This window comes from Tursiops truncatus, chromosome 18, assembly GCF_011762595.2.
Source record: "Tursiops truncatus isolate mTurTru1 chromosome 18, mTurTru1.mat.Y, whole genome shotgun sequence".
In the NCBI taxonomy this organism is placed as follows: domain Eukaryota; kingdom Metazoa; phylum Chordata; class Mammalia; order Artiodactyla; family Delphinidae; genus Tursiops; species Tursiops truncatus.
Genome location: NC_047051.1, coordinates 50,797,036 through 50,812,198, shown reverse-complemented (window position 1 = coordinate 50,812,198; position 15,163 = coordinate 50,797,036). Strand labels below are relative to the sequence as shown.

Genomic DNA, 15,163 nt, shown 5'->3' with positions numbered 1-15,163 from the left:
GGAATTCAAATTCTACTTCTAGCTCTGGCAGGATTGCGACCTTGGGTTAGTCTCTTAGTTCCAATTCTTTGTTTACTAATTCATTCATTCACTAAAAACCCAATTTACAATGCCCAGTCGCTATTCTAGACTTAGTTGTACAGGAGAGAAGTAAAGAGAAAAATTTCCTACTCCTTTGGACCTTACAATTACAAAGACAAGAAAGACATCTAAGAAATACAACATCAGGTATGGTAAGTGCCATGATGAAAAGTACAGCAATGTAAGCAGTCTAGTCTCCCAGGAGGTAGCATTTGAAAGGTAAGTAAACAGACGTGAATGAAGTGAAGATAGGAATGTCTAGAGGAAGAATAATTTCGGATTTCCAGGAATAGGAAGTAGCAGAAATGCATCCATGTCTAAGGAAAAGCGAGAAGTCCAGGTAGCGGAGGTAGAGTGAGTGTGGGAGGTGTGGGCAGAAGTTTGGAGGGCGGGACTAGCGTGAATCACGTGGTGCCTGGAGACTCGGAAGGATTTGAGTTTCATTCCACGTATGATGAGAAGCCATGGGAGTGACCTGAGTGAGTAGCGTTCCTAAATCATCATTTTGGGCGCTGGGTGGAGAATGGATTCCAGGGGTCCGCGGTGGAAACAGAGGGATAGGGATTTGTTAAACAAAACGTGAAAATGCCGTGCACACTTTGTGTTGATCTTGAAGTTAGAGCTGACAGTGAGTAAGTTGAAGCAAGGAATGATTTCTTTGTCAGTGAACTCAGCTGTCACCAAACACTTGTCTCTTTTCTCCAATGATGCTGTCCCAGGACCTTTCGATTCTTGGGTCTCAGCTGTTTATCCAAGGAAGGTGTTAAATACCTTCCAAAGGCTGGTCTTATAATCCTGGCCACGCTCTGCCCCTGTGCCTACCAGAAGACGACTCTAAATGATTTTCTTACATGAGTATCATCCCTGGAAATTCTGCACTCGGCTCCTCTGGGCTTTATCTATGCCTACATTTTTCGGGTATGTATCATGCCATAGGTATAATTTAGTGTTTCTTTTTCTTTATATTTACATATACGGCACAATTTCGTGAGTTCTCTTTCTTTTGTATATATACATTTTAAAAGTACTACTCTGTGTCATGCTGCAAATTGCATCATGCTTCTAACAATACATCTGGTAGAAAGTTCTAGGAATAAATCTATGTCTTATTCCTTTTAACTTCTGCAATACATCCTACAATACGAATATACCATAAATTGTTCAGCTCTTTCCATTTATATAAAATTTCTCTTTTGTATTTCTGTTAAGACTCAGGCTGCAAAAAACACCCTCATCTATGATTACCTGTTCACATGAAAACATCATGTGTCTTACTCTAGAATAATTGCCAAAAGTGAAATTGCTAGTCATATGCTATGTGCACTTTAATTGGATAGAAACAATTGGATCACAAAGTAGAACTAATTTATAGTTTTTACCAGCAGAGTACTTATCTATGCATTGGCCAAGACTTTGACTGACTGACTGATTGATTGACTGATTTAGTTAGTTATTGCCATTCTAGCAAGTGAAAAGGGCTAGCTCAGTTTTGGTCCAAATCTCGATAGTTTCACTTATTCCTAGAAAACTTGACTAGCTTTCCACATTCTTATTGATCATTTGTAATTCCATATTTGTCAGTTATCTGTTTAATTCTTTAACCATTTTTTCTATCTTGTTGTCTTTTTCTTATATATTTGTGAAAGTTATATGTTTTAAATATTAATTCTTTGTCTATTATATATTCTGCTAATATTTTCTCTTGGTTTATTTTTCTTTTAACAGTCTTAGCATGTCTTTTGTCACATAAAATCTTGAAATTCTGATTTAAAGAATCAAATTTGTCTTTTTCATTTATGGTGCTTCCATTGTAACTTTGTTTATAGTTTTTTTGTTTTAAGCCATCCCTACCCCAGTTAATATGTACATGTTTCTGTGTTTGCTTCTTGGATTTGTTTGTCAGTTTATTCTTTTATTAATATATCTAGTATTTATAGTCAGATATTTAAGCCATTTTCAATGCGTTTTTACTAATAGTGAGGAGTAAAAGTCTACAAATAATTTTCCAAAGTCAAAGTTAATTGTCTCAAAACTGTTTTATTGGATTGTTCACCCTTTCTACCCAGATTTTCAAACTTTTACCTTGCCTGTGTACTAGATTTCTACATACACATGGATCCATTTTCAGATTTTAACTTGTCCATTGATGTAATTACCATCGAGTTCCCCCTCCTCCACTTTCTTGAGACTCACATAGACAACTGTGTTAATATGCTTTGGGTTGCAAGGAGTGGAAAACTCAATAGAAATGGATAAACAATTAGAGGTTAAGTATTGAAAAGTCTGTTAAATTGAAAAGTCACTGAAAAAGTCCAGAAGTAGGGTTAGATTCATTCCAGACCTGGTCTAGTGCCTCGTGTGATGTGATTAGGAAATAGTTTCTTAGCTACAAATAGCTTCTCTCTCTCCATTTCACAGCTTTGCTTCATTAGCGCTGACTCCATTCTTGGCAGCCCCCTTGCCATGGTACTGAAAGGTGAGAAAGAAAAATCTGTGTCCAGAACTTCCAGAAAAAGTCTGTGAAGTTTACTATTAAGGAATCCTTGAGTTAAACTCCATCCTCAGGAGGGTAGGGAAACTCAGAATGAAGGCTACAAATGGGACAAGGCTGGGTATTCATCTCAATCTCAGATGTTTTGCTTGAGCAGCTGGGTATTCATCTCAACACAGATGTTTTGCTTGAGCAGCTGGGTGGAATGATGGTGCCTTTTATTGATATGGGGAAGATTCCAGGAAGAAAGTGTGGGAGTTGGGGACAGTGAAAGATCAGGAGTTTATCTTAGATGGGCTCATGTGAAATGCTTGTGAGATATCTAAATGGACTTATCAAGCAGGCAGCTGGATATATGAGTCAAACTTAGGGGAAAGTTTTGGGCTAGAAATATAAATATGGGGTTCATCCTGGATTTATATTTTACAGATGAAATATAATGCTATGGAAATAGATAAAATCTAGGAAGAGAATTTAGAGAGACATCAGAAGAAGGCCTAGGACTTACCTTTGAAGAACTCTAGAGTTTAGAAGTTAGAGAAAGGAAGGCATGCTATAAAAGAGCCTGAGAATGTGTCTTCAGTAAATCAGAAGTTAAACTACGAGTGTGAGGCCAGAGTCTAGGAGTATCTCAATACATAAAGCAGGTAATCTAAAATATGGGCCCACATTCATGAGCCTCCAGACAAGAGGGGCAAATAATAATTAACTAATTCCTATATGGACATTGACATACATTCCTTTAAAACTCATGATCAAAGTATGTTAGAGGGCACATAGATGCACTTGGTGAAGGGAGCATAGTTTTGGAATCAGAGAGACCAGTGACTGCCTAACCTTGGTCAAGTTCCTCAATACCTTTGAAGCTCTCATTTTACCATGTGCTAAATGGAACCCATCTACTTCAGTAGGGTTACTGTGAAGGTGGATTATAAGACATACATGAATCCCTGATAAGTGTTTTATTTTCTGCTCCTCACTAGGAATAGGAAATAAAGGGGTAGGAGATGCACTGGGGAGAGGAGGTCTGCATATCCATGTCTAGATATCATTTGACGGAGAAGTTAATAGTTCTCTAATCCCCATAGTAGGGCTTCATTGAGGATATGGCTTGTCAGAAGCTGTTTACATGGCAGGAAGGACATGGCCTGGCCCCGCTGTTCCCTCTCAACCTTTTGAAGTCTTTGCTTCTCCTGTTTCTCCCACACACAATAGCTATAGAAGTCATTTCACATTTCAGTGTGATTTCTAATCATTTCAATCAGGTCTAAAGGAACTACGGTGTCTATCCCTAGGGGATATCTTCTACATCTTGAGTGCATGTCTGAGTTTCTCTTGACTCCAGCTTGTTTAAACATTGCCTTCTCCAGCTCCATATTCTGCTGTGGCAGTGTTTTATATTTCTTATTCTTCTAACGATTGCTTTTCTCAATGACTTCTTCATGCATTAGTAGACTTTTGGGCACAGATGGTGCTTTGAGAAGTAATCTAATCTCCCATCACTTTGAGTTACTTCACAACTCCAGGGTTACAAGATATTTTTGCTTGGACTTAGTCTTTTAGAATATTTTGACATTACAAAACACTGAAAAGTATATTGTACCAAACAATGCTGTCCTCAGTATGGAGATCAACCAAATGACCTAATGTGTCCTGCCAGTTTTTAACTTCTATGCTATCTTACAGTATGGAATCTATTCATAACATAATAGTCCTTTATATGAAGAAATGAATATATCATCTAATTCTTTATTTCCATTTTGAACCACAATGTAGCTTCTGATTAAACCACGCATTTAAGTTAGAAAACAGATGAATATCCTTCAATATCTGCTATAGTCCTTTGATTAAAAGGTAGAGTGGAAATTGATGAGGTCTATTCATTTTATAATTATCTGAGTTTTTCTTGTGGAGGCAGTAAAAAGAGAACAGCACATAGGCTCCTCCTCTTCTAAGTCATACTTATCTTTCATCAAAACCTTTCAGCCAGTTTAAAATCAAATCTAAAATCAGTGAATCATCTGATATCTTTTGTTTCAGTACATCAGGCCCACTTGTTCCACTAGAGACAGTGTATGAATAATATGCTGTTTTATCATTATCAGGATTTAATTATACCAAGCACTTCAGATCTTCAAAGATATTTATCACTGTCAATTACAATGATATAATTACAAACAACAGAATTTGACTGATCTGGAGGAATTTTCCTGCCAACAGTTTAATTTTGTTAGTATTTTCCAAGAAGTTTAAGATATTCTTCATTCAGATTTTGAAGGAAAAAATACATTGACTTTCTTGGTTTGCTGTTCTATCCATTAACAGCAAGGGAAAACTAAATTCCATGCATTGCCAAATGGTATAGTTGATTTGTGAAGAGCACCCATTTGTCTTTTAGGACAAATGCTCATCATAAAATCTGGTTCCCAGGACAGCCCCTGACAGATGGCAATATGGTTATATATACATCCATGAGCAGTAGTTATTTACTGGATGATTTTCATCAAAGTCATAAAAAGAAAACTATCACAGATGATTAAAAATGCTATCATGGTGTGTTAATAATTTTTAATAGACTTTCTTTGTGTGTGTGTGGTACGCGGGCCTCTCACCGCTGTGGCCTCTCCCGTTGCGGCCTCTCCCGTTGCGGAGCACAGGCTCTGGACGCGCAGGCCAAGCGGCCATGGCTCACGGGCCCAGCCGCTCCGCGGCATGTGGGATCCTGCCGGACCGGGGCACGAACCCGTGTGCCCTGCATCGGCAGGCGGACTCTCAACCACTGCGCCACCAGGGAAGCCCTAGACTTTATTTTTTGAAGCAGTTTTAGGTTCACAGCAAAATTGAGTGGCAGGCACAGAGATTTCCCATTAATAGTTTTTTACACCATCTGAGACTGGACTATCAAAAATGTAAAAGCAAGGCTGCCTTTCTAAGTGAACTACAATTAGTAAATTTATTCAATGGCAAGGAAAGGAGTAAAAGTAGATATAATTGACCCAAATGCTCCAGTTGGAGGCCTCCTCATCCACTTGCACGGCTGAGCAGGTTAACCCCATTTAGCAGCTGGAATATATCCAGCGGTCAGCCTAGGCCTTGGGCAAGTGGCTGATTTACTGGGAGGAAGGGTGAGATAAAGGGTAGCCAGGCTAAATGAAGAGGAGCAGGGCTTCTGTGGTGGCGCAGTGGTTGAGAGTCCGCCTGCCGACGCAGGGGACACGGGTTCGTGCCCCGGTCCGGGAAGATCCCACATGCCGCGGAGCGGCTGGGCCCGTGAGCCATGGCCGCTGAGCCTGCGCGTCCGGAGCCTGTGCTCCGCAACGGGAGAGGCCACAACAGGGAGAGGCCCACATACTGCAAAATAAATAAATAAATAAATAAAAGAGGAGCAAAGGAAGGTCTTCAGGGGCTGTGAGAACCCAACACCAGAATCATAAGATCTCCAGATCTTTCCAGCCAGGGGTATTTTAGGTAAAGGTTTTATGAATCATTCTGAAGTTTTGGTCTATTCTGACACTCCAACCACCTTGTAAATAGAGGGCTTCCTAGAATCCTGAATAAAGTACCTAAAGCCTTTACTTCTAATCTCTTTAGGACCTTGAACTTCAGAGTAGATCCACTCAGTGTTGCTCAGTAAGACTCAGTAAGACTCGTGTGATCCAGAGCTCCCTTCTTTCTTCAACAGTATCAGATCTGACCAAAGAGGAAACTCAGTGGAAGTGGGGTCATCACAACCTGCCATGGGAAATCAGAGGAACTCAGTGTTTTGGTGACTGGCACAGTTGGTGTTTATATGAGTAAAATGTTTACATTTTATTACTTTTTTCTTTCACATGACCAAAATTCCAACGCCTAGCATTTTCTTATCCTTGATTTTAAAATTACTCAACTAGAGTTGATTAGTAGTCTAATTTTTCTCTTTATTTTACCTGCATAAGAGAAAAATTCTCCCCATTTCTCACTCAGTTTTCCAGGGCATGTGGAAAGGCCTGAGCAATGGCAAATCTGAGTGCCAAAAGCCCATCTTCACATGGTCTAGATTCATAAATACTTCAGAAAAATTAACAACTTATAAAAGCAAGAAGCTGCTGCTCCTCAAGTTGTTCTTTCTTAAAACCACTTAGGCAGTAATCCAGAGAAGATTAATTTCAAATCCCTCTGTTTTTTTAAAAGCACAAGTTATGAAGCACTATAAATAATCTTGTGATATGTCCTAATAAATATATAAAATTAGTGTACCTCCAAGGCCTAAATGTTCTTTGCATTTATGCTGATTTACCACATTTTCTCATGACTGCATATCACTACTCATAAATCACTGCATATTTATCAAAATCTACCATGCATATCTATCATAAGTCTAATCTGAATGTAGCACATCTTCCTAAAACACAAAACGGTATTTCTAAGATGCAAATTTGATCGTGTTAATTCTCTGCATAAAAATCTTTAGTGACTTTCCTCCATGCCTATAGTATTATACTAAATCTTCACATGATTTTTCCAGCTATAATAAGAACCATATCTACCACCCTGGCTTTATATTGCTTTTCCTACAGTCCATGTGTCCTGGACAGCTGACAACTGTTTCTTTTCCAAACTTGCTCTGGCCCGTTCAAGCTCTCTGCTTTGGCTCAAACTCTTCCTTCTGATTTCTAATTTCCTTTCCCATGGCTATACTCCCAGCTATCAATATCCTTACCATCAGTGTCTTTCAAAACCTACCAATGCCTTCAGGTTCAATTTAAGTATCACCTCTTTGGAAACGCTTGCTCCCAGTGTGTCCCAACCAGAAGTGATGTTACTGAGTCCAAGCTTGTACCGCTCACTGCATGACAGGCCAATAAATCGAAGGATGAATTGTTGGGGCAAGGAATAGCGACTTTATTCAGAAAGCCAGCAGACCGAGAAGATGGTGGACTAGTGTCCCAAAGAACCATCTTGCCTGGGTTTGGATGCTCGTTTCTTTTATAGAACAAAGAGGGGGAGGTGAGGAGGTAAAGTAAAAAAGGTAGTTAGTTGTTGCAAATATTTCCTGGTTCTGCCCAGACTCCAGAGGGGATGTGTTAATTTCTTCTTTCCTATAGACATTTACAGGTGGGCCCGGTCAGGATTTTTCCCGTGAGCTAAACAAAAGTATTTTAGCTTAACACTCAGGCATGGGCAGCAGGGTTCCGGAGATGGGCCATTATGTGTACATTAAGCTATAGGCAACATCCCTTTAGTGATTAACTTGTAGCAAAGGCAGTACAATACAAAGCTTAAAGTAAAAGAGGCAGATCCAGTATGGAGTCAGACTTGTTCTTCCCTATTACAGTAATATTGTCATCCTTTGGATTGCCACAACCGTTGGTTCCTACATCTCTGATGTCATTTATCACTCTGCACAACTTTGTAATTATTTGTGTACATATTGGTTGACATAGCCCCTCATCTCATAGAGCATGGCATCCACAGTAGGCCCTAGCTGAGCTTGTTTTGAATTTAATTGACAGTATAATTAAGAACTAAAGCTCTGAGGCTGTATTAACATTCTAAAAGACTTTGGTCCAATGTTAAAGTATTTTTTTTTTAATAAATATATTCAAATTTTGTCATACTTGGTAGTGACAAAGAAAGTCTTTACTAGGGCTAAATTTGAAGACAAAGGCGCCCAATAAAACAACAGCAACAACAAAAAATAGAATAATTACAGAGTTTAATAAAAAACGCTCCCTGAAAATTAAAAAAAGCATTACAAAGTTTACACCCAGTTAGTGAGTAAAGGGAATATGTGTACAAGGACCCCTCAGGTGCCACCAGCCTCTTAGGCTGGCTCTTCACACTCTATCTGTCCTGGTTTCCTGAGGAAACACTTCCAATATGAACTGCCCTAATGCTATCTGGCCCTATAAGAAGTTGGAAGGCATTGTAAAAGTTTCAAATGTTCCTAATATAATCAATATCCGGTTGCATTTACATTGAAGCTTGCTATCTGTTAGAACCTTTATACCTTGGATTCCTTTAGTAATTATATAGTAGCTTCCACTTAGAAATTGATTCCTCCCTTTCAGTTTATTTACACCAAAAGCAGTACACTGGTTCTGCATACATGGATTGAACCAACTGAAGATATAAAAAATTCAAAAAAAAAATTCCAGAAAGTTCCAAAAGCAAAATTTGAATCTTCCACACACTGACAACTATTTACATAGCATTTCCATTGCATTTATAACTATTTACGTAGCATTTACATTGTATTAGTTATTATAAGTAATCTAGAGGTGATTTAAAGCACATGGGAGAAATTTCATAATGCCTGCCACCTAGAAAGCTCTTAGAACATTTGCTTTGGGGGTTGATTTTTAGTTTTGTTGTTGTTGTTTTAATGAAAAGGAGCATTCCTTTTCTGTTTTCTGCCCTTATAAAAAAAATTAAATTTAAGTAAAAATTAAAGTATGTGGGAAGATGTATATAGGTTATATGCAAATACAACACCATTTCATATAAGGGATTTGAGCATCCACGGATTTTGGTACTGGGGGAGGGTGTGTGTGGGGATACTGGAACTAATGTCCCCCACCCCATACCCAGCGACAGCTGTATTAAGTAGTACGAAGTAAGGCTGGAAGTATGGGGAAATTCCCACTGTCATTAAAAGCATTCTGGCCTATACTTAAGCCTGGAGACATCTTACCTCCCAATAAAGCTTGCCCTGCTCCTAACTTTTCCTCCTCTACCCTTTTAGAAGCACAATGCCTAGTGTTTATTTTTCCCAGCCTTGAAGCCTAGGATCCATCTCAGAAATATTAAGGAGATAAGAGTAACCTATAAAATCTCTAAAGATACTCTTAAATTTACAGCAAACAATGGACTATTTACTTGCCTTATCTGAGGATGGGTGTTCCCTTTAGTTCATTAGAGAGAAGCCTGGGGCAGAGGAAATTTACACAAGGGACTCTGGGCCTCCCAAATCTCCTAGGAAGTGGCCAGACATTCAGGGCACCAGCCCCTCTGACCTCTGCCAGTCCAGCCAGATTCTAAACACAACATATTGTTTCAAATAAGACCCTCCCTCTTTTTACCGAAAGTACACATTTTGTTATAACTTAAACAAGACGAATGTAGGTGGAACAGGTAGACGCAATAAGACTGTTGCATCATTCAGATGTGGAAATAAATAAAGACCACCCAAACAGAATATGCTGAGGCTGTTCATTTGGAGGTTGCTGTAGGGACAGAGTCAGCCACCGTCCCTAGCACTTGGCAGAGATTCAGAGGGAGGCAGGCAGGGGAGAGGGAAAGGTTTTTGATAAAACAAGGAAGGCTTCAGGTGTACTCTGAAAGTTTTTGGTTTTTTTTTTTTGCGGTACGCGGGCCTCTCACTGTTGTGGTCTCTCCCGCTGCGGAGCGCAGGCTCCGGACGCGCAGGCTCAACGGCGCAGGCTCAAGGGCCATGACTCACTGGCCCAGCCGCTCCGCGGCATGTGGGATCTTACCGGACCGGGGCACGAACCCGTGTCCCCTGCATCGGCAGGCGGACTCTCAACCACTGCGCCACCAGGGAAGCCCCTACTCTGCAAGTTTTTGAAATGGGGAATCTGGAGGTGGGCTAACTAGAAGTGGGGCATCCTATGCGATTAGTTTGGGGAGCATATTTGGCTTTTTCTGGTTGACCTTGAGATGGAAGCAGTGACAAAAATTAAGGAAGCTGGCCTTTATTGAGCAAGTCCTGGCTGTTTGGGACCAAATGCTACAGAAGTTGTGGTTTGGTTTCCTGGGCGGGTTGCTGTAAAGGTTGTAGATCAGAGCTCTATTTTCCGTGTGGCCTGGCCATTTTCTGTTTGTATATTCAGTCTCTCACAGGATTTTTGTTGTTGTTCATTTTTAAATCATTTAAAAAGAAAATAAATATCTAGGAAATCATCGAAAGCTTAAGAGTACAAACAAACTATAAACTTGTCTCTGGATATTAACTCTAGAACCAGGCATATTCTCAGCCCTCAGGAGGTTCTTCTCATTTAAAATGTTTGCCTTCAAAGGAAATTTAAAAAACACTACCATGTAGTCATTAAAAACCAGAAGTTGCCAACGTTCGTAAAGCTAAAAGTCATCAACAGTAATCGTTATTAATATATTCCTCTTTTACCATGAATTAGCTCTGTGGTCACTAGCGATTGGATAATTTTCTTTCTCTATAAATGTTAATAAGTGAATAGCACAATTTTCTCCCTGAGTGTAGTATTAGTCTATCTTGCCCATTGCCCCCTGCCCTGCAAACTCCAGTTTATTATTCCATTATCACCTCAGTAAAGATGTGACCAAGGAGCCTCCCTTCCAATCTCAATTAGGCAAATTCATTAGGTTCAATCTCTATGCTACCAATTTTGATATATATTTCTAATAATATATCATTTTTTTTTTTTGCGGTACGCAGGCCTCTCACTGTTGTGGCCTCTCCCGTTGCGGAGCACAGGCTCCAGACGCGCAGGCTCAGCAGCCATGGCTCACGGGCCCAGCCGCTCCGCGGCATGTGGGATCTTCCCGGACCGGGGCACGAACCCGTGTCCCCTACATCGGCAGGCGGACTCTCAACCACTGCGCCACCAGGGAAGGTATTTAACTATTATGTCTTAATTGCCTCCATATTTTTGCCTATGTCCAAGTCATCTTTGTGCTCCTAGCATTTGGAGTATGTTGAATGAATGATTAAATGAAACCAGCAAGTCAAGCAAATCTTTGTAAAGTTTGAATTCTGGTAGTCAATCTTGAGGTTGATTGGGATGATGCTTTTGGGAACACATTACAGGATACCAATACAATATGATGCAAAATGTGAAACAAAGATTTTGCATTATTTACTCATTTATCCATCAAATATTATTAAGAGCTGTTTCATTTAGCCACTGTGCTAGGAACTGGGAAAATATTAATAAACAAAATACAGGTGAATTATATTTAGAAAAATCTCTTCTTGAAAGGGTCTACCTTCCATCTCTGTCCACAGAGTTCCATTTCCACGAATTTGATAGTGAACCAAGACCAGGTGGGTGACAACATGTTGAAATTCCCATATTGTATTTTTTCTCTCCTTCAGTATCTACAGTGTGTAGACATGAACCTAATGAACATTCAGTCAATGTATGCTGAATTGGATTTCTATCACTATTTGTCCACTAAAGTGACTCCAATGTTATGACCATGCAAGACTTAGAAGAGAGGCTACTTTTTCTCTCCTTCTTTGGCTCCCACCAGTTCAAGTGCAGACAATAGTTTTAATTTTCCTGGTATGCAAAATTGTGAGTATAGGGACTTGTAGTGTCAAATCAATTGGGTAAAATTAAGGGGGGGAGGGATCCGAAATATGATAACACTAGAAAATTCTGTAGAAGTGAAGACTGCATTTCCCAGTTATGAGACAGCCTGGTATTGGGGATATGATGTCTGACTTTAAAAGCAGGGTTGTAGTTCTTACCTCTCTCTCATGTAATGGTATGATCTTGGACAAGACGCTTCAGCTTTCCCAGTCTTAATTTCCTCATATGTAACAGGCGAAGATTATAAAGATTAATTTCAAAGTCAATAGTATTGCTCTAGGCAAAAATCTGACCAAAGCTTCTAGACTATCTCAGTTCTGTTGGCCTGATACTCATCGTAGGGTTTAATAGTCTTCCTCAAGGCAGTCCTAACTTATGCGTGTTCCCAAGCAGGGTGCTGATGGGTGACAAGAGTTTTTCCTGAGATCCACATGGTCAAGATGTTGGCCATATTGTTTTGTCCCTCCCTGGATAGTTCTCATGATATGCTTTATTCCTCTACCTCTCATCCGGAAATAAATGAGGAAAGAGAATAACTATGTGGAAATAACTTTGAAGTAGATGATGTCCCTTTTCCACTCTAAGAAAAAGGCTCTCTCAATTCAGTTTTTCATGGCCCTCAACCTGTCGCTGACTTTTTCTCCTTAAATTTCAGGTATAGTTTCACTTTTACATATGAAAGGCTGAGTCTCCAAATTCAAGATTATTGACTTAACTGAACAGTAACCTGGCTTCTACAGGTTTAAACATATGATCTGTCCGGATGCTTCAAAAAGTTTCACATAGGTCTTCCCTAGTGGCGCAGTGGTTGAGAGTCTGCCTGCCGATGCAGGGGACACGGGTTCGTGCCCCGGTCTGGGAGGATCCCACATGCCACGGAGCGGCTGGGCCCGTGAGCCACGGCCGCTGAGGCTGCGCGTCTGGAGCCTGTGCTCCACAACAGGAGAGGTTGCAACAGTGAGAGGCCCGTGTACCGCCAAAAAAAAAAAAAAGTCTCACATATACACATATCTTCCAATTCCATCCCCACTAATATATTTTATGTTTTTCTTAAATATATATTAAATATTTAAGGACTGATCCTTAAAATAAGGCAGGGAGGATCATTTCTTTACTTCTTACGTAACTCACGCCTCCTCTTCCTCCCAAATTGCTTAGTAAAAATCCCTTACATAGCACATGCCATAATGCCTAGCTCCCCTAACAGACTATGAGTTTTATAGGGTAGGCTCTGTGTCTTAGAGATATTAGATTCATCACCTAACACATAATTTGAGTTGTTGAATAAACAACTGAATGGATGAATGAATATGTAAGTCTCCTAACAACAAGGGCTTTTAAGAATATTTATATAACTGATCTGCCACTGTAAATTTACATCTATATGTGATGGGTGGGACCATCAGGCAACTTGGAATTTAAAACAGAATTATTGTGAAACTTTGCATTTGGATCGAAAAGAAAATGAAGTGCTAGGAATTGAGAGAAAGGAACAGACATAAATCTTCTCCTGTCATCATCAGAGCAACACAAACTTCAGCTTAATTCACTGTAAAATGGCAGAGAGGTTGCCTTCAGTCATGACCTCAATTACCTGGCTTTAGAATAATCTCAGAATGAGAGAAATAATGAATCTTGGTTCACATTTCTGAGGCTCTAAAGAAAGCAATGCAGGGCTTCCCTGGTGGCGCAGTGGTTGAGAGGCCGCCTGCCGATGCAGGGGACACGGGTTCGTGCCCCGGTCCGGGAGGATCCCACATGCGGCGGAGCGGCTGGGCCCGTGAGCCATGGCCGCTGAGCCTGTGCGTCCGGAGCCTGTGCTCCGCAACGGAAAAGGCCACAACAGTGAGAGGCCCGCGTACCGCATAAAAAAAAAAAAAGAAAAAAAAAGAAAGCAACAGAAAGTTAACATTTATTGAATGTCTACTGTAGACAAGGTACCAGATTTTTTGACCTTTCATGTATGAACTTGTATTTAACTTAATCTTTACAACACTGAGAGGTGAAATTAGTTAATATCATTATTCTACATGAAAAGCTAGTGAAAGTTATATTTTAAAGTCTCTTTAAGATGCTAATAATATTCTAACCCCTTCCACAATTTTATACTTTGGACTGTGAAGGAGATGAGAACAACAGATAGCCATAGTTTTCTTCCAACTTTGATACTAAAGCTACAGAAATAAAAGGTCATCTTCTTACACAGGGAGTGATACAGCTTGGAATATTTAAAATAGCTTTAAATGTACCAAAGGTTTTAGAGTTAATACACTAAGAATTGTTATTTATACTAATTTTCTCCTTAATTTCATTATCTATCCACAAAAAATCTTTTAATAATGGTTTTTCTCCATCTGTAAAACATGTAAGATGTCAGAAATGCCTGGAATTTGGGCATTGGACTTATGAATGTACAGGAAAAAGAAAGTACCTACATAGGCCTTCAAGAAGAGCAGAACTAAAGAAAGCTTTAAAAGAAAAAGAAAACAGATTATTATTACAAGAAAGCGTTGGAGAAACTACTGTAGAAAGAAAGATCAAGAAAAAAAGGTCTAAGAGTGTAACCAGTTCCAGTAGCAATAGCAGTGACAGTTCAGCCAGTGATTCTTCATCAGGGAGTGAAGAGCCGTCTACCTCGTCCTCCTCAGAGGACAGTGACTCTGATGAAAGCTCCTCCAGTTCATCATCTTTAGCCTCCTCCACAAGCTCTCCCTCGTCCTCTGATGCAGAAGAGATTCCAGCTCTTCTAGTAATAGCAGCAGCAGCACAGAGAGTAGCTCTGAGGATGAACCAAACCACCAAAGAAGAAGAAAAAGAAATAGAATTGTTCCATCCATATTGGACTGATGGACTAAAAACATCAATGTGATTCTCAGAAGGGAAGTTAGAGTGTGTTAAGACCAAATAGGTTAACTGATCAAAATTTTTAGAGTTCAAAAGCTTCTAAATGTTTTACATTGTAAGAGCATAAAGAGTATTAATAATGGATTATATATATAAAGACTTTTATTTTAGGGGTGAATCTTGTTTTTCATCTTTAAAATATATCTCTAAAATTAATCAAAGCTGAAATCTAGTAAATCTTTCTGTGATGAAACCTATCTCTTCTCCCTGGGAAATAAATGCCATGCTTTGTTGTGTGTGTGCTATGTACCAGACATGTTTTCAGGAGAGTGCCTCCGAATATCTACCTGGCAGTGAATTTCTAATGCTTTTGGCTGTATGTTACCATGTAAGATTAAATACCTCTATAAACAGAGCTTTCCTACTGTTAATAAATGTGCTCTATTTTTATGTT

The 15,163-nt window shown here is 39.6% G+C and overlaps 1 protein-coding gene across 1 annotated transcript in view; it reads left to right on the top strand.

Moving 5' to 3' along the window:
• Positions 1 to 14,712, top strand: part of LOC101339587 (uncharacterized) — a 28,383-nt gene extending 13,671 nt beyond the window's left edge. Inside the window, 3 exon segments of the mRNA XM_073795047.1 lie at positions 11,530 to 11,594; positions 14,142 to 14,594; positions 14,597 to 14,712. Coding sequence (XP_073651148.1) covers positions 11,530 to 11,594; positions 14,142 to 14,594; positions 14,597 to 14,712 — 634 coding nt within the window.
• The last annotated feature ends 451 nt before the right edge of the window (positions 14,713 to 15,163 follow it).